Below are 25,983 nucleotides of genomic sequence, written 5' to 3' on the forward strand. Positions count from 1 at the left end.
AACTAGATTTAAATGTCCGTTTTTCCTTCTGCAAATTATCACTAATAAAATGTGATTTATTTATCCAAATATATTGCCTTACATGTTAAGAGTGGTTAGTTAACATACTCTATGCTAGAAATGCACTAAGACTCGTTTTCCAAAGCACATCGATATTAATGAATTTCTATTTCCCTTTATTTCATGTCAATGGGAAATTTGTATGGAGAATACATGTCCGCCCCTATGGACTTCATTAAAATGGCCGCCGTTCAAAAAAGGAACTCTCCCAAACTCCCTCACAGCAAGACTGAGCACCATGTGATTCCGGACATGCTAAACCGGAAGTGGGGACAAAAAACGTCAGAACTGCCAGGACGGAAGTGGGGCATGAAGCCCTGAATACACTCGTTCAATGTGACGCGAAAACCGGAAGTGCGGCGGCTGCACATGCGCACTCCGGAGACGCGAAACCGGAAGTGGGGCATCTGCGCATGCGCACTACAGACTGGCAAAAACCGGAAGTGTGGCGGAAGTGCGCTATTTTACCTCAAACTTCTGTTTTAAACATCAAATAACGTTATAATACTCGTTTTTATGTTCTGTATACATGGGAAGCCTCCCCATGTCTTTCATTTCACTGCTCCATCATTGTTATATGTGTTATAAATATAATTTGTATGTAGTTTATACCTTCCCATTACCAATTGACAGGAAGTGATGTCATAGCCATTAGCACCTTATCAGTGGGTATTTAAGCCCACTAGGATCATTGAGTCACTACCCCTTGATGAAGTCAGACAGACGAAACGCGTTGGGATCTCCTGTATGACCCTCTACCCAAAGTTAAGCTGCTTTTTACTAACTACTAACTTTTTAGAAAATATTTTTATTCCTTTTCATTATACGTCTTAAAATATTTTTATACAACTGCTTTTTACTATATAATCCGTTTTAATACATTTTTTACAATTGTAGAGGAATCGGTTTTATATGTATTTTTTAGAAAGCAATTGTTAAATATTTTTTATTATTGATAAAATAAATTGTTATTTCTCTTTTATATAAAAAGGAGTTTTTTTCTTATTCCAGTCCTTTATATTTGATACTCGAGTCCGCTAAATATTTTTTGTAAATAAAAACACCAGCCGGTCGCCAGTACCCCTATCTATCCATATTCATTTAACTCCATACAGCATCTCACCAATGCTGTAAAACTGCTTAGAGGACGGCTGACACCCTATTACCTACAAGGGAGTGTTTTTTACATATAAATATATTCAATTTCAGGTATTGTTTTCCCTCACATGTGGCGCTGTACTCCTATTTTTTACATTTAAGACTGGTTAATTGTTCAGCTGCCTGGTGCTGTGGTCTAAAAAAACACCCAAAAACTATGTTCAGAATTAATGAACGTACCAACAAAAGAAATGATTGGTGCCAGAAAATATTTAGCGAAGACAAAGTGACTGACACCCCAACTCCCTCCAGGGACTTGGATGATCTATTTTGGGACATGGAGAGACTCCTGGTTAAAGAGATTAAAACATGGTGAGACATAAAAGGTCTGGAACATTACATCTCAGTCAACAGAGTACCGAGGGGACTGAGATTAGTGAAACAACCCACCATTGGAACATCTGATCCAGAGTTCATGGAAAAATGGGATTCCACCCTACACACGTGTTCAATAAATTTAATGAAATTGTTGATCTCCGAAAGGAGAAAGAATGTCCCTTCTATTGAGAAAGACATAAAGGAGAAGGAAATTGAACTAGAACCACACAAAATCAAAGAGGACTATAGAATTAATGAACTGGTTCTCAATAAGAAATTAGAACGTATAGAGGAAGAAGTCATACGGGGCAAAGAAAAGAAGTTTCTTCGTGACAAGGAGGACTATGACAATGGCAAAACAAAGAATTGGAGCAGATTCACCGCCACGAATACATCCAATCGTGGGAACCAAGCGTGGAAAACAGTACCACACAGAGGCAGATCAAACACTAGGAATGATTCTCATCATACACAAAAAATCAAGACATACAATAAATATTCCACTCTACAAAGATTAGGATCAACGGACGAAAAGGTTTTTTTATCACCACGCCTAGGAGCTCGTCCAAAAAATACGTTCAGAGGCACACTACAAGAAGAATCCACACATGCATCCCCTCTAAAAAGGCCCCACGCAGAAGAAGAGGAAAACGGGGCGGCAGGAGGGAAAGATTACAACACCAAAAGGAGGAATGTACAGCACTAGTCCCTGAAGAGCATGGTATTTTCAACATTTCGAAACATGTATTAACAAATCACGAAACCTCATTACTAAGCAAAGGTCTATCATTCGCACCCACAGAAAAATTGAATAAATTTGAGACATTCATAGACCTTAACAAATTTATCCGTAAGCTCACACTCAAAAGACATTTTGCACGTAAGGACAATGCCATCATCACGAATTATGAAGAAGCATCAAGGTCTGGGTTGAAACGCAAATCCAAATACTATCCGGTAGAATCAAAAGGCAATCATATCAGTATATTTTATGATTTGGTGAAAAAAGATTTATGCGACACCAATCTTGCACCAGTTGCCACAAAAAATCTCACTAATAGAGAAAAAGAGGCACTCAAGAAATTACAGAAAAATTCGGAAATAGTGATAAAACCAGCTGACAAAGGGGGGGGACTAGTCATCCTGGATCGAGATAATTATGTGAAAGAAGCTCATCGCTTACTAGGAGATACTACGTCCTATGAACCACTACTGAATGATCCTAAGGATGCCTATATAGAAGAGTTGAGATTACTCCTCACAAAAGGACTCCGGAATGGAAGTATCACAAAGGAAGAATTCCAATTCCTAATGCAATCTAGTCCCATCACCCCCATCTTCTACTATTTGCCGAAAATTCATAAAAACCTCCTGAACCCCCCTGGGAGACCTATTGTCGCTGGAATTGACTCCCTAACATCAAAATTATCTGAATATGTGGATGTTTTCTTAAACCCATATGTCAAGAAACTACCTTCTTACCTTAAAGACACCACTATGGTATTGAACCTGATGAAATCAGTTGAATGGAAGGACACCTTTTTATGGATTACACTAGACGTCCAGTCTCTGTATACGTGCATCGAGCATTCTAAAGGCATTAAGGCTTGTAAGGATTTCTTAGACAAAGACCCCACCCTTACAATTATTCAAAGATCTTTTATCTGTGATGTGATGCATTTTATTCTGAGTCGAAATTATTTTAAATTTTTAGAGAGCTTTTATCTTCAACGCTGTGGGACCGCGATGGGTACGATATTTGCACCGAGTTTCGCGAACCTATTTATGGGACAATGGGAGGAACTTCATGTGTACAATACTCAATTTTACAAAAATAATGTGATTTTGTACAAACGCTATATTGATGACATTCTGATAATATGGGATGGCAGCCTGGAACTTTTTATGGAATTTTTTAATCTTTTAAAAACCAATGATATGAATCTTACCTTCACGTACAACACAAACAAAACCTCTATAGAGTACTTGGATCTCATACTAATAGGTGAAGGCTCATCAGTGGTAACCAGGAACTTCATCAAAGGGGTAGATAAAAATAGCTACCTACACTATCAAAGCAGCCACGCAAAACCATGGAAAGATAACATCCCGTTCTCCCAGTTCCATAGAATAAAAAGAAACTGTAGCAGAAAAGAGGACTGCAATGAACAGGTAGCCATCTACAGAAAACGCTTTGAGGAAAAGTCATACCCCAAATTAATCTTGGACAAAGCAACTGCAAGAACAAACACCATAAAAAGGGAAGACCTCCTAGAATACAAAAAGAAGGAAGCTCCTAAGGAGTCAACTGCATTCATTACTACATTTAATCAACATGAGAACCATATCAAAACATCTCTCAGGGAACATTGGAAAATCTTGCGTATGGACCCTGTACTAAAGGAAATTCTGCCGGAAAAACCACAGATAGTGTTCCGTAAATCTAAAAGTCTTAAAGACCACCTCGCACCGAGCATGCTAGGCAATACCAACAAAGAAAGAACCACCCAAACATTTATGAAGTGCACGGGAGCATTCAAATGCGGACGTTGCAACATTTGCAAATTTTTAAACCCAAACAGGAAAACCTTTTCGGATTCCGGAGAGGCTAAAGAATTCAAGATTAAGGAATTTCTCAATTGCAACAGCAGCTCAGTCATCTATTTATTGGAATGCACATGTAAGAAGAAATATGTGGGGAAAACGAAGCGCACACTCAAACTAAGAATCCAGGAACACATCAGGAGCATCAAGAACAAGCTCGATACCCATCTTATCTACAGACATTTCCTTTTGGAACATAACTCAAATCCAGAAGATTTATCCTTCAAAGCAATAGAACACGTACAAATTGGAGAAAGAGGCGGAGACTTGGCGAATAAACTATCCCAAAGAGAGATGTTTTGGATTTACCAGCTCAACACGATGCACCCAGCAGGATTTAATGAGGGGTATGAAATCGCCCCCTTCCTATAAGGTCATTTTTTTTTTTTTTTTATCATCACAACTCATTCTACGATTTTACTACACCTATTTTTAACTAATTGTACATATGAACACAAAAATAAAAATACTTGACACAGGAATGAGCGTGTTTTTTATAGCCAATAAGATACAGTCATACCACACTGGCTCCACGCCCAATTCCGTCCGATCTTGGAAGCTAAGCAGTGTTGGGCTTTAACAGTACCAAGAGGGTGACCGCTTGGGAAGCTAAAGTACTGTAAAAAATGGTTTGTAAACACTAATGTGTCTAAATGTGTTCCATTTTTGTACGTTTGTTTTTCTTACCAATTGAGCACCTAATTTAGCATAGACCATTATTTATTTAATAATAAAAGCACATGATTAGATATATGCACTAATACATATAGATATATTCACAAGTGCACATATCATATCTAAGATATAAATCAAGTAGACTCAAGAATAGCCATTTTTTGCCTCTGAACACTATATGACATTATAACTAGATTTAAATGTCCGTTTTTCCTTCTGCAAATTATCACTAATAAAATGTGATTTATTTATCCAAATATATTGCCTTACATGTTAAGAGTGGTTAGTTAACATACTCTATGCTAGAAATGCACTAAGACTCGTTTTCCAAAGCACATCGATATTAATGAATTTCTATTTCCCTTTATTTCATGTCAATGGGAAATTTGTATGGAGAATACATGTCCGCCCCTATGGACTTCATTAAAATGGCCGCCGTTCAAAAAAGGAACTCTCCCAAACTCCCTCACAGCAAGACTGAGCACCATGTGATTCCGGACATGCTAAACCGGAAGTGGGGACAAAAAACGTCAGAACTGCCAGGACGGAAGTGGGGCATGAAGCCCTGAATACACTCGTTCAATGTGACGCGAAAACCGGAAGTGCGGCGGCTGCACATGCGCACTCCGGAGACGCGAAACCGGAAGTGGGGCATCTGCGCATGCGCACTACAGACTGGCAAAAACCGGAAGTGTGGCGGAAGTGCGCTATTTTACCTCAAACTTCTGTTTTAAACATCAAATAACGTTATAATACTCGTTTTTATGTTCTGTATACATGGGAAGCCTCCCCATGTCTTTCATTTCACTGCTCCATCATTGTTATATGTGTTATAAATATAATTTGTATGTAGTTTATACCTTCCCATTACCAATTGACAGGAAGTGATGTCATAGCCATTAGCACCTTATCAGTGGGTATTTAAGCCCACTAGGATCATTGAGTCACTACCCCTTGATGAAGTCAGACAGACGAAACGCGTTGGGATCTCCTGTATGACCCTCTACCCAAAGTTAAGCTGCTTTTTACTAACTACTAACTTTTTAGAAAATATTTTTATTCCTTTTCATTATACGTCTTAAAATATTTTTATACAACTGCTTTTTACTATATAATCCGTTTTAATACATTTTTTACAATTGTAGAGGAATCGGTTTTATATGTATTTTTTAGAAAGCAATTGTTAAATATTTTTTATTATTGATAAAATAAATTGTTATTTCTCTTTTATATAAAAAGGAGTTTTTTTCTTATTCCAGTCCTTTATTTGATACTCGAGTCCGCTAAATATTTTTTGTAAATAAAAACACCAGCCGGTCGCCAGTACCCCTATCTATCCATATTCATTTAACTCCATACAGCATCTCACCAATGCTGTAAAACTGCTTAGAGGACGGCTGACACCCTATTACCTACAAGGGAGTGTTTTTTACATATAAATATATTCAATTTCAGGTATTGTTTTCCCTCACATGTGGCGCTGTACTCCTATTTTTTACATATATATATATACACACACACACACACACACACACACAGACACACTAGTTTTACGGACCCAGCATATACTGGGTCACCTCAGTCCCCACCCCCGTGATTGGCTCCGCCCAGTTCTGGAAACCCCCCCCATGCAAATCCTGCGTTTGCCACTGATACTAGGTGTAAAGTGTAATATGCAGAGCCCTCCTAGATGTAAAATGTAATATGCAGAGCCATACTAGGTGTAAAGTGTAATATGCAGAGCCATGCTAGGTGTAAAGTGTACTATGCTGAGCCATACTAGGTGTAAAGTGTAATATGCAGAGCCCTCCTAGATGTAAAATGTAATATGCAGAGCCATACTAGGTGTAAAGTGTAATATGCAGAGCCATACTAGGTGTAAAGTGTAATATGCAGAGCCCTCCTAGGTGTAAAATGTAATATGATGAGCCATGATAGGTGTAAAGTGTAATATGCAGAGCCATACTAGGTGTAAAGTGTAGTATGCAGAGCCTTGCTAGGTGTAAAGTGTAGTATGCAGAGCCTTGCTAGGTGTAAAATGCAGAGCCATACTAGGTGTAAAGTGTAATATGCAGAGCCATACTAGGTGTAAAGTGTACTATGCAGAGCCATACTAGGTGTAAAGTGTAGTATGCAGAGCCATACTAGGTGTAAAATGTAATATGCAGAGCCATACTAGGTGTAAAGTGTAATATGCAGAGCCCTCCTAGATGTAAAATGTAATATGCAGAGCCATACTAGGTGTAAAGTGTAATATGCAGAGCCATACTAGGTGTAAAGTGTAATATGCAGAGCCCTCCTAGGTGTAAAATGTAATATGATGAGCCATGATAGGTGTAAAGTGTAATATGCAGAGCCCTCCTAGGTGTAAAGTGTAGTATGCAGAGCCTTGCTAGGTGTAAAATGCAGAGCCATACTAGGTGTAAAGTGTAATATGCAGAGCCATACTAGGTGTAAAGTGTAATATGCAGAGCCATGCTAGGTGTAAAGTGTAGTATGCAGAGCCTTGCTAGGTGTAAAATGCAGAGCCATACTAGGTGTAAAGTGTAATATGCAGAGCCATACTAGGTGTAAAGTGTAATATGCAGAGCCCTCCTAGGTGTAAAATGTAATATGATGAGCCATGATAGGTGTAAAGTGTAATATGCAAAGCCATACTAGGTGTAAAGTGTAATATGCAGAGCCATGCTAGATGTAAAGTGTAATATGCAGAGCCATGCTAGATGTAAAGTGTAATATGCAGAGCCATACTAGATGTAAAGTGTAATATGCAGAGCCATACTAGGTGTAAAGTGTAATATGCAGAGCCATCCTAGATGTAAAATATAATATGCTGAGCCATGATAGGTGTAAAGTGTAATATGCAGAGCCATGCTAGGTGTAAAGTGTAATATGCAGAGCCATACTAGGTGTAAAGTGTAGTATGCAGAGCCATGCTAGGTGTAAAGTGTAGTATGCAGAGCCATGCTAGGTGTAAAGTGTAATATGCAGAGCCCTCCTAGATGCAAAATGTAATATGCTGAGCCATGATAGGTGTAAAGTGTAATATGCAGAGCCATGCTAGGTGTAAAGTGTAGTATGCAGAGCCATACTAGGTGTAAAGTGTAATATGCAGAGCCATGCTAGGTTTAAAGTGTAGTATGCAGAGCCATGCTAGGTGTAAAGTGTAGTATGCAGAGCCATACTAGGTGTAAAGTGTAATATGCAGAACTTGTACTCACTTTGTCTGGGTGAACCACTAGCACAGCTTTCCGGTACACTTTTTTAACTTGTTCTGGTGTCACCAGATCTGCCATGCTGACTGGTTTCCACTTCGTTTCCCCTGCCCAGAGCACAGTGTGCATCGTAGAGAGCAATGCTCGGATGTTCCTCTCTTTGCCTTCAATCCAATCTAAAATCTGTAAAGCAAATGCAATGTATCCATCAACACTGACTATGAGCTGAATATAATAGGGTGCAAGTTGGCAAAAAGTGCGAATTTATCGTTAAACTCACACTTTTTTTACAATTCGCACACATAATAGGCTGCAATAACATGCAAACTGACATGTTACTCGCATGCCCCAAACTCACATCCAGATGTTTTCCCATGGAAAACATACAACTCGCACAATGGGCCTAATTCAGATCTGATCGCAGCAGCAAATTTGTTAGCTAATGGGCAAAACCATGTGCACTGCAGGGGGGGGGGGCAGATGTAACATGTGCAGAGAGAGTTAGTTTAAGGCTGGCGAGTTTAAAGCATGCACAGATCAACGAGATCCGTGCATGCTCCAGTGTGTAAAACTGAAAACAAATTGAAAAAATAACCAGCCCCGGACTATTTGGGTCGGTGCTGGTTCAAAAAATACAGAGAAAAGCTGTGTAGGGCTCCCCTGTATTTAATGAAGCAACACCGGGCTCTCGGAGCCGCCCCTATCTTTAAAAATACAAGGAACAAAACGAGTAGGGGTCCTCCGTATTTTTAGAACCAGAACTGAGCTCCACTAGCCGGTGGGGGTAATGCCACTATGCCAGGGGGCACACTTGACGGGGCCCTGTGGCCAAAGCATTACCTACACCCCTAACTAGTCAGTTGAGGCCGGTGATTCCTGGGGAAGCGGGGCCCCCCTATCAATAAAGGGGTCCGCCACCTACAGGGCATTCAAGGCCAGGGCTGAAGTCTAGGGCTATCCACTGGCTCACTTCTCCGCTCTTATCACTGCTTAGTAAATGTCCCCCACAGTCTCCTCATGCATCCTAGTTGTATTGCAAAGCATTCCGTGCAAGGTCCCGGTGGGTAACGATATCTGTGCTGCGATGCAGGAGGCTTTGAACATTTTATTTCCTTTTCTACCCCCTAGAGGTATAATAATGCTTTAATTACTCTGTAAGGGAATTTATTCAATTGTTGATTTGCTTTCTCCAATGCAGTTAATATATTACACAGTGGAACCTTTGGGAATTTAGAGGTTAATCTGTGGGCTGACAACCCGGCTCCAGACCCCAAATATCTGTGAAGACATTATCTCACCTTTAGTTTCTCAGGGTCCATATCTTTTGACATCTCTTCCTTCCTCATTTCGGCGATAGTTCTGGGTCCCCGTCTGTCCTTGTGGGCGTTAAATCCCTGGCTAGAGAGCAAGTCTTCAAAATTGTTGAGTGGAACCTTCTGTTTAGGGTCTTAAATGAGAAAGTAATACATTATCCACTCTCGCCTGTAACAACGCGTCATATAGTTCTATGAAGAAGCTTTTTTATATGGCAAAGACACTCATAGTTTGGGGCTTAAGGAAAACTATATACTGTTTATAAATGTGTCTAAACGATCGTTTCAGAGTTTTGCTGATAAGGGGGCATTCAATTAGTCGCAATAACACGGTAATTTACCGCGATTGGACTTTTCGCGGACACTGCCAAAAAAATCACAGTGAGAGCGGCTTATCGCCGGTTTGCACACTCCCGCGATTCGACCTATCCTATTGTAAATTTGCAAAAAACATTTTTTTAAATGCTATAAAGCAAGTGTTTTTCAGCAAAATAAGTGCTCAAATTAATTGAGGGTACATAAAAATGGATAAGGATATATTTGGATAATTTTAAACCACTTTTAAAAAAAACTTCCCCCAAAAAACCTAATTATTTCCACCTGCAAGCCTAAAAACACTTGCCAACTAACACGGACTATTCCAGCTAGTGGGTGCAAGGGGCTTTGTTGCACTATCCCTACTCCCGCCCCCCCCTGCCCCGCTGGGCATCTAAATGCCGGAATACTGCCGTCTGTATTGTGCCCGGCGGCCTCCTAACTGCCGGTCACACATACCCAACCCATCAGTTCTATTGGAGGCAATTTATGAAATACAACATGGTCCTTTTGCGGACCCTGCACATTTTTTACCATTGCTAAAGGTCTTGAATTTGGCATCAGTTCAGAGCTGGCAGTCTTCACAATTGTTTAATGAAACCCAATTTGCGCCTTGTGTCGGTGGAAAAGGACGGCATGCCGGCCGTCGGGATAGTGAGGGTTCGGGATGTAGGTGCCGGTATTGTGTCAGGAGACCGCCGGTCACATAACTACATCCCAAACTGATTCCTGACATATATAGACAGGGAAGGCCAATACGTTCTAGAACCTTCAGGATCTCTTTAAACAGTTTCATACACATCCCAGCATAATGTGATATACTGGCAAATGGACCTCATCTCAGCCGCTCTACCCCCTCCCGGTATACATACTGTACACCCATCCCCCCCATTCCTGGACCTTTTCTGCATTGTCCCAACGCTGCTGCACGTACTACGCACCTAATGTCCACAGCGAATGCCCTAACTCCCCCCCAGCACGCTCTGTAGCCACGATTAATGATAATTGTTTTATCCGGGACCAATATTGTATAATAATAGATTTTGCACCGATTGTAAGAAGTCGCCAACAGCTTTTCCTATTCCGAACAATTAAAGCACTCACCAGAAGCGGCTGCGTTTTTCCCTTTGTCGTTCTGCCCGCTGTTGGCAGGAGAGAAGCTGATGTTGTAGTTGGGCCTGTTTTGTGGGGATGAGTGAGGAACGTTTTGTTGGGGCTTGGACTGCGGCTGCCAGGCGTAACCTGCGTTCGGCTGCCAACTAGCCCCCCCTACGTGCTGCGGGGACGGCTTCTGTGGTGACCCTACAGGTGGGAATCCCCCGCCACTACCAGTGGGAGTGGTCGGCTTGCTCGCAAATGAGGAACCACCTAGAACAGACCCATGTACAGACCGAGATCAACACTTCGTAAGAAATCAACATCGCATTTATTACAATGTACAGGAGCTGATGCCATTGCAATGGCCAATATAGGTCTACCAGCTCCTGTTACTGTGGGGTAGATTTATTAAGCCTGGTGAAGTGATAAAGTGGAAGGTGATAACGCACCAGCCAATCAGCTCCTAACTGTCATTTTTCAAACCCAGCCTGTAACGTGGCAGTTAGGATCTGATTGGTTGGTCATTTATCACCTTCCACCTTATCACTTCACCGAGCTTAGTAAAGCTACCCCTGTGTCCTTATGTTCCTGCACTTCCTAATATGCTGTCTGCATGCAGGCCAGTGTTATTGTGTGATGTGTAGGGATCACCTCTGCTGCAACGTGCAGGCCACTGTTATTGTGTGATGTGTAGGGATCACTTCTGCTGCAACGTGCAGGGCCACTGTTATTGTGTGATGTGTAGGGATCACTTCTGCTGCAACGTGCAGGGCCACTGTTATTGTGTGATGTGTAGGGATCACCTCTGCTGCAACGTGCAGGCCACTGTTATTGTGTGATGTGTAGGGATCACCTCTGCTGCAACGTGCAGGCCAGTGTTACTGTGTGATGTGTAGGGATCACTTCTGCTGCAACGTGCAGGCCACTGTTATTGTGTGATGTGTAGGGATCACTTCTGCTGCAACGTGCAGGCCACTGTTATTGTGTGATGTGTAGGGATCACCTCTGCTGCAACGTGCAGGCCAGTGTTACTGTGTGATGTGTAGGGATCACTTCTGCTGCAACGTGCAGGACACTGTTATTGTGTGATGTGTAGGGATCATTTCTGCTGCAACGTGCAGGGCCACTGTTATTGTGTGATGTGTAGGGATCACTTCTGCTGCAACGTGCAGGCCACTGTTATTGTGTGATGTGTAGGGATCACTTCTGCTGCAACGTGCAGGACACTGTTATTGTGTGATGTGTAGGGATCACTTCTGCTGCAACGTGCAGGGCCACTGTTATTGTGTGATGTGTAGGGATCACCTCTGCTGCAACGTGCAGGGCCACTGTTATTGTGTGATGTGTAGGGATCACTTCTGCTGCAACGTGCAGGCCACTGTTATTGTGTGATGTGTAGGGATCACTTCTGCTGCAACGTGCAGGCCACTGTTATTGTGTAATATGTAGGGATCACCTCTGCTGCAACGTGCAGGGCCACTGTTATTGTGTGATGTGTAGGGATCACTTCTGCTGCAACGTGCAGGCCACTGTTATTGTGTGATGTGTAGGGATCACTTCCGCTGCAACATGTATGGCCACTGTTATTGTGTGATGTGTAGGGATCACTTCTGCTGCAACGTGCAGGCCACTGTTATTGTGTGATGTGTAGGGATCACTTCTGTTGCAACGTGCAGGGCCACTGTTACTGTGTGATGTGTAGGGATCACTTCTGCTGCAACGTGCAGGACACTGTTATTGTGTGATGTGTAGGGATCACTTCTGCTGCAACGTGCAGGCCACTGTTATTGTGTGATGTGTAGGGATCACTTCCGCTGCAACATGTATGGCCACTGTTATTGTGTGATGTGTAGGGATCACTTCTGCTGCAACGTGCAGGCCAGTGTTATGTGTAGGGATCACTTCTGCTGCAACGTGCAGGCCACTGTTATTGTGTGATGTGTAGGGATCACTTCCGCTGCAACGTGCAGGCCAGTGTTATTGTGTGATGTGTAGGGATCACTTCCCCTGCAACGTGCAGGTCACTGTTATTGTGTGATGTGTAGGGATCACTTCTGCTGCAACGTGCAGGGCCACTGTTATTGTGTGATGTGTAGGGATCACTTCCCCTGCAACGTGCAGGTCACTGTTATTGTGTGATGTGTAGGGATCACTTCTGCTGCAACGTGCAGGGCCACTGTTATTGTGTGATGTGTAGGGATCACTTCTGCTGCAACGTGCAGGCCACTGTTATTGTGTGATGTGTAGGGATCACTTCTGCTGCAACGTGCAGGCCAGTGTTATTGTGTGATGTGTAGGGATCACTTCCCCTGCAACGTGCAGGTCACTGTTATTGTGTGATGTGTAGGGATCACTTCTGCTGCAACGTGCAGGGCCACTGTTATTGTGTGATGTGTAGGGATCACTTCCCCTGCAACGTGCAGGTCACTGTTATTGTGTGATGTGTAGGGATCACTTCTGCTGCAACGTGCAGGGCCACTGTTATTGTGTGATGTGTAGGGATCACTTCTGCTGCAACGTGCAGGCCACTGTTATTGTGTGATGTGTAGGGATCACTTCCGCTGCAACGTGCAGGCCACTGTTATTGTGTGATGTGTAGGGATCACTTCTGCTGCAACGTGCAGGGCCACTGTTATTGTGTGATGTGTAGGGATCACTTCTGCTGCAACGTGCAGGCCACTGTTATTGTGTGATGTGTAGGGATCACTTCTGCTGCAACGTGCAGGCCACTGTTATTGTGTGATGTGTAGGGATCACTTCTGCTGCAACGTGCAGGCCACTGTTATTGTGTAATATGTAGGGATCACTTCTGCTGCAACGTGCAGGGCCACTGTTATTGTGTTATGTGTAGGGATCACTTCTGATGCAACGTGCAGGCCACTGTTATTGTGTGATGTGTAGGGATCACTTCTGCTGCAACGTGCAGGCCAGTGTTATTGTGTGATGTGTAGGGATCACTTCTGCTGCAACGTGCAGGGCCACTGTTATTGTGTGATGTGTAGGGATCACTTCTGCTGCAACGTGTATGGCCACTGTTATTGTGTAATATGTAGGGATCACTTCTGCTGCAACGTGCAGGGCCACTGTTATTGTGTTATGTGTAGGGATCACTTCTGATGCAACGTGCAGGCCACTGTTATTGTGTGATGTGTAGGGATCACTTCTGCTGCAACGTGCAGGCCAGTGTTATTGTGTGATGTGTAGGGATCACTTCTGCTGCAACGTGCAGGGCCACTGTTATTGTGTGATGTGTAGGGATCACTTCTGCTGCAACGTGTATGGCCACTGTTATTGTGTGATGTGTAGGGATCACTTCCGCTGCAACGTGCAGGCCTCTGTTATTGTGTGATGTGTAGGGATCACTTCTGCTGCAACGTGCAGGGCCACTGTTATTGTGTGATGTGTAGGGATCACTTCTGCTGCAACGTGCAGGCCACTGTTATTGTGTGATGTGTAGGGATCACTTCTGCTGCAACGTGCAGGCCACTGTTATTGTGTTATGTGTAGGGATCACTTCTGCTGCAACGTGTATGGCCACTGTTATTGTGTAATATGTAGGGATCACTTCTGCTGCAACGTGCAGGCCACTGTTATTGTGTGATGTGTAGGGATCACTTCCGCTGCAACGTGCAGGCCACTGTTATTGTGTGATGTGTAGGGATCACTTCTGCTGCAACGTGCAGGCCACTGTTATTGTGTGATGTGTAGGGATCACTTCTGCTGCAACGTGCAGGCCAGTGTTATTGTGTGATGTGTAGGGATCACCTCTGCTGCAACGTGCAGGCCACTGTTATTGTGTGATGTGTAGGGATCACTTCTGCTGCAACGTGCAGGGCCACTGTTATTGTGTGATGTGTAGGGATCACTTCTGCTGCAACGTGCAGGGCCACTGTTATTGTGTGATGTGTAGGGATCACCTCTGCTGCAACGTGCAGGCCACTGTTATTGTGTGATGTGTAGGGATCACCTCTGCTGCAACGTGCAGGCCAGTGTTACTGTGTGATGTGTAGGGATCACTTCTGCTGCAACGTGCAGGCCACTGTTATTGTGTGATGTGTAGGGATCACTTCTGCTGCAACGTGCAGGCCACTGTTATTGTGTGATGTGTAGGGATCACCTCTGCTGCAACGTGCAGGCCAGTGTTACTGTGTGATGTGTAGGGATCACTTCTGCTGCAACGTGCAGGACACTGTTATTGTGTGATGTGTAGGGATCATTTCTGCTGCAACGTGCAGGGCCACTGTTATTGTGTGATGTGTAGGGATCACTTCTGCTGCAACGTGCAGGCCACTGTTATTGTGTGATGTGTAGGGATCACTTCTGCTGCAACGTGCAGGACACTGTTATTGTGTGATGTGTAGGGATCACTTCTGCTGCAACGTGCAGGGCCACTGTTATTGTGTGATGTGTAGGGATCACCTCTGCTGCAACGTGCAGGGCCACTGTTATTGTGTGATGTGTAGGGATCACTTCTGCTGCAACGTGCAGGCCACTGTTATTGTGTGATGTGTAGGGATCACTTCTGCTGCAACGTGCAGGCCACTGTTATTGTGTAATATGTAGGGATCACCTCTGCTGCAACGTGCAGGGCCACTGTTATTGTGTGATGTGTAGGGATCACTTCTGCTGCAACGTGCAGGCCACTGTTATTGTGTGATGTGTAGGGATCACTTCCGCTGCAACATGTATGGCCACTGTTATTGTGTGATGTGTAGGGATCACTTCTGCTGCAACGTGCAGGCCACTGTTATTGTGTGATGTGTAGGGATCACTTCTGTTGCAACGTGCAGGGCCACTGTTACTGTGTGATGTGTAGGGATCACTTCTGCTGCAACGTGCAGGACACTGTTATTGTGTGATGTGTAGGGATCACTTCTGCTGCAACGTGCAGGCCACTGTTATTGTGTGATGTGTAGGGATCACTTCCGCTGCAACATGTATGGCCACTGTTATTGTGTGATGTGTAGGGATCACTTCTGCTGCAACGTGCAGGCCAGTGTTATGTGTAGGGATCACTTCTGCTGCAACGTGCAGGCCACTGTTATTGTGTGATGTGTAGGGATCACTTCCGCTGCAACGTGCAGGCCAGTGTTATTGTGTGATGTGTAGGGATCACTTCCCCTGCAACGTGCAGGTCACTGTTATTGTGTGATGTGTAGGGATCACTTCTGCTGCAACGTGCAGGGCCACTGTTATTGTGTGATGTGTAGGGATCACTTCCCCTGCAACGTGCAGGTCACTGTTATTGTGTGATGTGTAGGGATCACTTCTGCTGCAACGTGCAGGGCCACTGTTATTGTGTGATGTGTAGGGATCACTTCTGCTGCAACGTGCAGGCCACTGTTATTGTGTGATGTGTAGGGATCACTTCTGCTGCAACGTGCAGGCCAGTGTTATTGTGTGATGTGTAGGGATCACTTCCCCTGCAACGTGCAGGTCACTGTTATTGTGTGATGTGTAGGGATCACTTCTGCTGCAACGTGCAGGGCCACTGTTATTGTGTGATGTGTAGGGATCACTTCCCCTGCAACGTGCAGGTCACTGTTATTGTGTGATGTGTAGGGATCACTTCTGCTGCAACGTGCAGGGCCACTGTTATTGTGTGATGTGTAGGGATCACTTCTGCTGCAACGTGCAGGCCACTGTTATTGTGTGATGTGTAGGGATCACTTCCGCTGCAACGTGCAGGCCACTGTTATTGTGTGATGTGTAGGGATCACTTCTGCTGCAACGTGCAGGGCCACTGTTATTGTGTGATGTGTAGGGATCACTTCTGCTGCAACGTGCAGGCCACTGTTATTGTGTGATGTGTAGGGATCACTTCTGCTGCAACGTGCAGGCCACTGTTATTGTGTGATGTGTAGGGATCACTTCTGCTGCAACGTGCAGGCCACTGTTATTGTGTAATATGTAGGGATCACTTCTGCTGCAACGTGCAGGGCCACTGTTATTGTGTTATGTGTAGGGATCACTTCTGATGCAACGTGCAGGCCACTGTTATTGTGTGATGTGTAGGGATCACTTCTGCTGCAACGTGCAGGCCAGTGTTATTGTGTGATGTGTAGGGATCACTTCTGCTGCAACGTGCAGGGCCACTGTTATTGTGTGATGTGTAGGGATCACTTCTGCTGCAACGTGTATGGCCACTGTTATTGTGTAATATGTAGGGATCACTTCTGCTGCAACGTGCAGGGCCACTGTTATTGTGTTATGTGTAGGGATCACTTCTGATGCAACGTGCAGGCCACTGTTATTGTGTGATGTGTAGGGATCACTTCTGCTGCAACGTGCAGGCCAGTGTTATTGTGTGATGTGTAGGGATCACTTCTGCTGCAACGTGCAGGGCCACTGTTATTGTGTGATGTGTAGGGATCACTTCTGCTGCAACGTGTATGGCCACTGTTATTGTGTGATGTGTAGGGATCACTTCCGCTGCAACGTGCAGGCCTCTGTTATTGTGTGATGTGTAGGGATCACTTCTGCTGCAACGTGCAGGGCCACTGTTATTGTGTGATGTGTAGGGATCACTTCTGCTGCAACGTGCAGGCCACTGTTATTGTGTGATGTGTAGGGATCACTTCTGCTGCAACGTGCAGGCCACTGTTATTGTGTTATGTGTAGGGATCACTTCTGCTGCAACGTGTATGGCCACTGTTATTGTGTAATATGTAGGGATCACTTCTGCTGCAACGTGCAGGCCACTGTTATTGTGTGATGTGTAGGGATCACTTCCGCTGCAACGTGCAGGGCCACTGTTATTGTGTGATGTGTAGGGATCACTTCCGCTGCAACGTGCAGGGCCACTGTTATTGTGTGATGTGTAGGGATCACTTCTGCTGCAACGTGCAGGCCACTGTTATTGTGTGATGTGTAGGGATCACTTCTGCTGCAACGTGCAGGCCACTGTTATTGTGTGATGTGTAGGGATCACTTCTGCTGCAACGTGTATGGCCAGTGTTATTGTGTGATGTGTAGGGATCACTTCTGCTGCAACGTGTATGGCCAGTGTTATTGTGTGATGTGTAGGGATCACTTCTGCTGCAACGTGCAGGCCAGTGTTATTGTGTTATGTGTAGGGATCACTTCTGCTGCAACGTGCAGGCCACTGTTATTGTGTGATGTGTAGGGATCACTTCTGCTGCAACGTGCAGGGCCACTGTTATTGTGTGATGTGTAGGGATCACTTCCGCTGCAACGTGCAGGGCCACTGTTATTGTGTGATGTGTAGGGATCACTTCCCCTGCAACGTGCAGGACACTGTTATTGTGTTATGTGTAGGGATCACTTCTGCTGCAACGTGCAGGGCCACTGTTATTGTGTGATGTGTAGGGATCACTTCTGCTGCAACGTGCAGGGCCACTGTTATTGTGTTATGTGTAGGGATCACTTCTGCTGCAACGTGCAGGCCACTGTTATTGTGTGATGTGTAGGGATCACTTCTGCTGCAACGTGCAGGCCACTGTTATTGTGTGATGTGTAGGGATCACTTCTGCTGCAACGTGTATGGCCAGTGTTATTGTGTTATGTGTAGGGATCACTTCTGCTGCAACGTGCAGGCCACTGTTACTGTGTGATGTGTAGGGATCACTTCTGCTGCAACGTGTATGGCCAGTGTTATTGTGTTATGTGTAGGGATCACATCTGCTGCAACGTGCAGGCCAGTGTTATTGTGTGATGTGTAGGGATCACTTCTGATGCAACGTGCAGGCCACTGTTATTGTGTGATGTGTAGGGATCACTTCTGCTGCAACGTGCAGGCCAGTGTTATTGTGTGATGTGTAGGGATCACTTCTGCTGCAACGTGCAGGGCCACTGTTATTGTGTGATGTGTAGGGATCACTTCTGCTGCAACGTGTATGGCCACTGTTATTGTGTGATGTGTAGGGATCACTTCTGCTGCAACGTGCAGGCCACTGTTATTGTGTGATGTGTAGGGATCACTTCTGCTGCAACGTGCAGGCCACTGTTATTGTGTGATGTGTAGGGATCACTTCTGCTGCAACGTGCAGGGCCACTGTTATTGTGTGATGTGTAGGGATCACTTCTGCTGCAACGTGCAGGCCACTGTTATTGTGTGATGTGTAGGGATCACTTCTGCTGCAACGTGTATGGCCAGTGTTATTGTGTGATGTGTAGGGATCACTTCTGCTGCAACGTGTATGGCCAGTGTTATTGTGTTATGTGTAGGGATCACTTCTGCTGCAACGTGCAGGCCACTGTTATTGTGTGATGTGTAGGGATCACTTCTGCTGCAACGTGCAGGGCCACTGTTATTGTGTGATGTGTAGGGATCACTTCCGCTGCAACGTGCAGGGCCACTGTTATTGTGTGATGTGTAGGGATCACTTCCCCTGCAACGTGCAGGACACTGTTATTGTGTTATGTGTAGGGATCACTTCTGCTGCAACGTGCAGGGCCACTGTTATTGTGTGATGTGTAGGGATCACTTCTGCTGCAACGTGCAGGGCCACTGTTATTGTGTTATGTGTAGGGATCACTTCTGCTGCAACGTGCAGGCCACTGTTATTGTGTGATGTGTAGGGATCACTTCTGCTGCAACGTGCAGGCCACTGTTATTGTGTGATGTGTAGGGATCACTTCTGCTGCAACGTGCAGGCCACTGTTATTGTGTGATGTGTAGGGATCACTTCTGCTGCAACGTGTATGGCCAGTGTTATTGTGTTATGTGTAGGGATCACTTCTGCTGCAACGTGCAGGCCACTGTTACTGTGTGATGTGTAGGGATCACTTCTGCTGCAACGTGTATGGCCAGTGTTATTGTGTTATGTGTAGGGATCACATCTGCTGCAACGTGCAGGCCAGTGTTATTGTGTGATGTGTAGGGATCACTTCTGCTGCAACGTGCAGGCCACTGTTATTGTGTGATGTGTAGGGATCACTTCTGCTGCAACGTGTATGGCCAGTGTTATTGTGTTATGTGTAGGGATCACTTCTGCTGCAACGTGCAGGCCACTGTTACTGTGTGATGTGTAGGGATCACTTCTGCTGCAACGTGTATGGCCAGTGTTACTGTGTGATGTGTAGGGATCACTTCTGCTGCAACGTGCAGGGCCACTGTTATTGTGTGATGTGTAGGGATCACTTCTGCTGCAACGTGCAGGCCAGTGTTATTGTGTGATGTGTAGGGATCACTTCTGCTGCAACGTGTATGGCCAGTGTTATTGTGTTATGTGTAGGGATCACTTCTGCTGCAACGTGCAGGCCACTGTTATTGTGTGATGTGTAGGGATCACTTCTGCTGCAACGTGCAGGGCCACTGTTATTGTGTGATGTGTAGGGATCACTTCCGCTGCAACGTGCAGGGCCACTGTTATTGTGTGATGTGTAGGGATCACTTCCGCTGCAACGTGCAGGGCCACTGTTATTGTGTGATGTGTAGGGATCACTTCTGCTGCAACGTGCAGGCCACTGTTATTGTGTGATGTGTAGGGATCACTTCTGCTGCAACGTGTATGGCCACTGTTATTGTGTGATGTGTAGGGATCACTTCTGCTGCAACGTGCAGGCCACTGTTACTGTGTGATGTGTAGGGATCACTTCTGCTGCAACGTGCAGGCCACTGTTATTGTGTGATGTGTAGGGATCACTTCTGCTGCAACGTGCAGGCCAGTGTTATTGTGTTATGTGTAGGGATCACTTCTGCTGCAACGTGCAGGCCACTGTTATTGTGTGATGTGTAGGGATCACTTCTGCTGCAACGTGCAGGCCACTGTTATTGTGTGATGTGTAGGGATCACTTCTGCTGCAACGTGCAGGGCCAGTGTTATTGTGTGATGTGTAGGGATCACTTCTGCTGCAACGTGCAGGGCCACTGTTATTGTGTGATGTGTAGGGATCACTTCTGCTGCAACGTGCAGGCCACTGTTATTGTGTGATGTGTAGGGATCACTTCTGCTGCAACGTGCAGGGCCACTGTTATTGTGTGATGTGTAGGGATCATTTCTGCTGCAACGTGCAGGGCCACTGTTATTGTGTGATGTGTAGGGATCACTTCTGCTGCAACGTGCAGGCCACTGTTATTGTGTGATGTGTAGGGATCACTTCTGCTGCAACGTGCAGGCCACTGTTATTGTGTTATGTGTAGGGATCACTTCTGCTGCAACGTGCAGGGCCACTGTTATTGTGTGATGTGTAGGGATCACTTCTGATGCAACGTGCAGGGCCACTGTTATTGTGTGATGTGTAGGGATCATTTCTGCTGCAACGTGCAGGGCCACTGTTATTGTGTGATGTGTAGGGATCACATCTGCTGCAACGTGCAGGCCACTGTTATTGTGTGATGTGTAGGGATCATTTCTGCTGCAACGTGTATGGCCACTGTTATTGTGTGATGTGTAGGGATCACTTCTGCTGCAACGTGCAGGCCACTGTTATTGTGTGATGTGTAGGGATCACTTCTGCTGCAACGTGCAGGCCACTGTTATTGTGTGATGTGTAGGGATCATTTCTGCTGCAACGTGTATGGCCACTGTTACTGTGTGATGTGTAGGGATCACTTCTGCTGCAACGTGCAGGGCCACTGTTATTGTGTGATGTGTAGGGATCACTTCTGCTGCAACGTGCAGGCCACTGTTATTGTGTGATGTGTAGGGATCACTTCTGCTGCAACGTGCAGGCCACTGTTATTGTGTGATGTGTAGGGATCACTTCTGCTGCAACGTGCAGGCCACTGTTATTGTGTGATGTGTAGGGATCATTTCTGCTGCAACGTGTATGGCCACTGTTATTGTGTGATGTGTAGGGATCACTTCTGCTGCAACGTGCAGGCCACTGTTATTGTGTGATGTGTAGGGATCACTTCTGCTGCAACGTGCAGGCCACTGTTATTGTGTGATGTGTAGGGATCACTTCTGCTGCAACGTGTATGGCCACTGTTATTGTGTGATGTGTAGGGATCACCTCTGCTGCAACGTGCAGGGCCACTGTTATTGTGTGATGTGTAGGGATCACTTCTGGTGCAACGTGCAGGCCACTGTTATTGTGTGATGTGTAGGGATCACTTCTGCTGCAACGTGCAGGCCACTGTTATTGTGTGATGTGTAGGGATCACTTCTGCTGCAACGTGTATGGCCACTGTTATTGTGTGATGTGTAGGGATCACATCTGCTGCAACGTGCAGGCCACTGTTATTGTGTGATGTGTAGGGATCACTTCTGCTGCAACGTGCAGGCCAGTGTTATTGTGTGATGTGTAGGGATCACTTCTGCTGCAACGTGCAGGCCACTGTTACTGTGTGATGTGTAGGGATCACTTCTGCTGCAACGTGCAGGCCACTGTTATTGTGTGATGTGTAGGGATCACTTCTGCTGCAACGTGCAGGGCCACTGTTATTGTGTGATGTGTAGGGATCACTTCTGCTGCAACGTGCAGGCCAGTGTTACTGTGTGATGTGTAGGGATCACTTCTGGTGCAACGTGCAGGCCACTGTTATTGTGTGATGTGTAGGGATCACTTCTGCTGCAACGTGCAGGGCCACTGTTATTGTGTGATGTGTAGGGATCACTTCTGCTGCAACGTGCAGGGCCACTGTTATTGTGTGATGTGTAGGGATCACTTCTGTTGCAACGTGCAGGGCCAGTGTTACTGTGTGATGTGTAGGGATCACTTCTGCTGCAACGTGCAGGTCACTGTTATTGTGTGATGTGTAGGGATCACTTCTGCTGCAACGTGCAGGCCACTGTTATTGTGTTATGTGTAGGGATCACATCTGCTGCAACGTGCAGGCCAGTGTTATTGTGTGATGTGTAGGGATCACTTCTGCTGCAACGTGCAGGCCACTGTTATTGTGTGATGTGTAGGGATCACTTCTGCTGCAACGTGCAGGCCACTGTTATTGTGTGATGTGTAGGGATCACTTCTGCTGCAACGTGCAGGCCACTGTTATTGTGTGATGTGTAGGGATCACTTCTGCTGCAACGTGCAGGCCACTGTTATTGTGTGATGTGTAGGGATCACTTCTGCTGCAACGTGTATGGCCACTGTTATTGTGTGATGTGTAGGGATCACTTCTGCTGCAACGTGCAGGCCACTGTTATTGTGTGATGTGTAGGGATCACTTCTGCTGCAACGTGCAGGCCACTGTTATTGTGTGATGTGTAGGGATCACTTCTGCTGCAACGTGCAGGGCCACTGTTATTGTGTGATGTGTAGGGATCACTTCTGCTGCAACGTGCAGGCCAGTGTTATTGTGTGATGTGTAGGGATCATTTCTGCTGCAACGTGCAGGCCACTGTTATTGTGTGATGTGTAGGGATCACTTCTGCTGCAACGTGCAGGCCACTGTTATTGTGTTATGTGTAGGGATCACTTCTGCTGCAACGTGTATGGCCACTGTTATTGTGTGATGTGTAGGGATCACTTCTGCTGCAACGTGCAGGCCAGTGTTATTGTGTGATGTGTAGGGATCACTTCTGCTGCAACGTGCAGGACACTGTTATTGTGTGATGTGTAGGGATCACTTCTGCTGCAACGTGCAGGCCACTGTTATTGTGTGATGTGTAGGGATCACTTCTGATGCAACGTGCAGGGCACTGTTATTGTGTGATGTGTAGGGATCACTTCTGCTGCAACGTGCAGGGCCACTGTTATTGTGTTATGTGTAGGGATCACTTCTGCTGCAACGTGCAGGCCAGTGTTATTGTGTGATGTGTAGGGATCACTTCTGCTGCAACGTGCAGGACACTGTTATTGTGTGATGTGTAGGGATCACTTCTGCTGCAACGTGCAGGCCACTGTTATTGTGTGATGTGTAGGGATCACTTCTGATGCAACGTGCAGGGCACTGTTATTGTGTGATGTGTAGGGATCACTTCTGCTGCAACGTGCAGGGCCAGTGTTACTGTGTGATGTGTAGGGATCACTTCCGCTGCAACGTGCAGGCCACTGTTATTGTGTGATGTGTAGGGATCACTTCTGCTGCAACGTGCAGGGCCACTGTTATTGTGTGATGTGTAGGGATCACTTCTGTTGCAACGTGCAGGGCCAGTGTTATTGTGTGATGTGTAGGGATCACTTCTGCTGCAACGTGCAGGCCACTGTTATTGTGTGATGTGTAGGGATCACTTCTGCTGCAACGTGCAGGGCCACTGTTATTGTGTGATGTGTAGGGATCACTTCTGCTGCAACGTGCAGGCCACTGTTATTGTGTGATGTGTAGGGATCACTTCTGCTGCAACGTGCAGGGCCACTGTTATTGTGTGATGTGTAGGGATCACTTCTGCTGCAACGTGCAGGGCCAGTGTTACTGTGTGATGTGTAGGGATCACTTCCGCTGCAACGTGCAGGCCACTGTTATTGTGTGATGTGTAGGGATCACTTCTGCTGCAACGTGCAGGGCCACTGTTATTGTGTGATGTGTAGGGATCACTTCTGCTGCAACGTGCAGGCCACTGTTATTGTGTGATGTGTAGGGATCACTTCTGCTGCAACGTGCAGGCCAGTGTTATTGTGTGATGTGTAGGGATCACTTCTGCTGCAACGTGCAGGCCACTGTTATTGTGTGATGTGTAGGGATCACTTCTGCTGCAACGTGCAGGCCAGTGTTATTGTGTGATGTGTAGGGATCACTTCCGCTGCAACGTGCAGGCCACTGTTATTGTGTGATGTGTAGGGATCACTTCCGCTGCAACGTGCAGGCCACTGTTATTGTGTGATGTGTAGGGATCACTTCTGCTGCAACGTGTATGGCCAGTGTTATTGTGTGATGTGTAGGGATCACTTCCGCTGCAACGTGCAGGACACTGTTATTGTGTTATGTGTAGGGATCACTTCTGCTGCAACGTGCAGGCCACTGTTATTGTGTGATGTGTAGGGATCACTTCTGATGCAACGTGCAGGCCAGTGTTATTGTGTGATGTGTAGGGATCACTTCTGATGCAACGTGCAGGCCAGTGTTATTGTGTGATGTGTAGGGATCACTTCTGCTGCAACGTACAGGCCACTGTTATTGTGTTATGTGTAGGGATCACTTCTGATGCAACGTGCAGGCCAGTGTTATTGTGTTATGTGTAGGGATCACTTCCGCTGCAACATGCAGGCCACTGTTATTGTGTGATGTGTAGGGATCATTTCTGCTGCAACGTGCAGGCCACTGTTATTGTGTGATGTGTAGGGATCACTTCCGCTGCAACGTGCAGGACACTGTTATTGTGTTATGTGTAGGGATCACTTCTGATGCAACGTGCAGGGCCACTGTTATTGTGTGATGTGTAGGGATCACTTCTGCTGCAACGTGCAGGCCAGTGTTATTGTGTTATGTGTAGGGATCACTTCCGCTGCAACGTGTATGGCCACTGTTATTGTGTTATGTGTAGGGATCACTTCTGCTGCAACGTGTATGGCCACTGTTATTGTGTTATGTGTAGGGATCACTTCTGATGCAACGTGCAGGGCCACTGTTACTGTGTGATGTGTAGGGATCACTTCTGCTGCAACGTGCAGGCCACTGTTACTGTGTGATGTGTAGGGATCACTTCCGCTGCAACGTGCAGGCCACTGTTATTGTGTGATGTGTAGGGATCACTTCTGATGCAACGTGCAGGCCACTGTTATTGTGTGATGTGTAGGGATCACTTCTGCTGCAACGTGCAGGGCCACTGTTATTGTGTGATGTGTAGGGATCACTTCCGCTGCAACGTGCAGGCCACTGTTATTGTGTTATGTGTAGGGATCACTTCTGCTGCAACGTGCAGGCCACTGTTATTGTGTGATGTGTAGGGATCACTTCTGCTGCAACGTGCAGGGCCACTGTTATTGTGTGATGTGTAGGGATCACTTCTGCTGCAACGTGCAGGGCCACTGTTATTGTGTGATGTGTAGGGATCACCTCTGCTGCAACGTGCAGGCCAGTTATTGTGTGATGTGTAGGGATCACTTCTGCTGCAACGTGCAGGACACTGTTACTGTGTGATGTGTAGGGATCACTTCTGCTGCAACGTGCAGGCCACTGTTATTGTGTGATGTGTAGGGATCACTTCTGCTGCAACGTGCAGGACACTGTTATTGTGTGATGTGTAGGGATCACTTCTGCTGCAACGTGCAGGCCACTGTTATTGTGTGATGTGTAGGGATCACTTCTGCTGCAACGTGCAGGCCAGTGTTATTGTGTGATGTGTAGGGATCACTTCTGCTGCAACGTGCAGGCCAGTGTTATTGTGTGATGTGTAGGGATCACTTCTGCTGCAACGTGTATGGCCACTGTTATTGAG

At 45.8% G+C, this 25,983-nt stretch overlaps 1 protein-coding gene and 1 pseudogene across 3 annotated transcripts in view; one reads left to right on the forward strand and one right to left on the reverse strand.

The window, feature by feature from the left end:
• Window positions 1-25,983, reverse strand: part of DNAJC6 (DnaJ heat shock protein family (Hsp40) member C6) — a 275,117-nt gene that overhangs the window by 51,971 nt on the left and 197,163 nt on the right. For 2 of the 3 annotated variants that reach the window (XM_063939170.1, XM_063939169.1), the window contains 3 exons: window positions 10,763-11,026; window positions 9,329-9,477; window positions 8,037-8,213 (listed from right to left, as the gene is read on the reverse strand). In XM_063939170.1, the coding sequence (XP_063795240.1) occupies window positions 8,037-8,213; window positions 9,329-9,477; window positions 10,763-11,026 (590 nt within the window). The remainder of the gene's footprint in view (window positions 1-8,036; window positions 8,214-9,328; window positions 9,478-10,762; window positions 11,027-25,983) is intronic. The other variant, XM_063939171.1, reaches the window with a different exon arrangement.
• LOC134963454 (5S ribosomal RNA) lies at window positions 4,647-4,766 on the forward strand (annotated as a pseudogene).

This window comes from Pseudophryne corroboree, chromosome 9, assembly GCF_028390025.1.
Source record: "Pseudophryne corroboree isolate aPseCor3 chromosome 9, aPseCor3.hap2, whole genome shotgun sequence".
Taxonomy (NCBI): Eukaryota; Metazoa; Chordata; class Amphibia; order Anura; family Myobatrachidae; genus Pseudophryne; species Pseudophryne corroboree.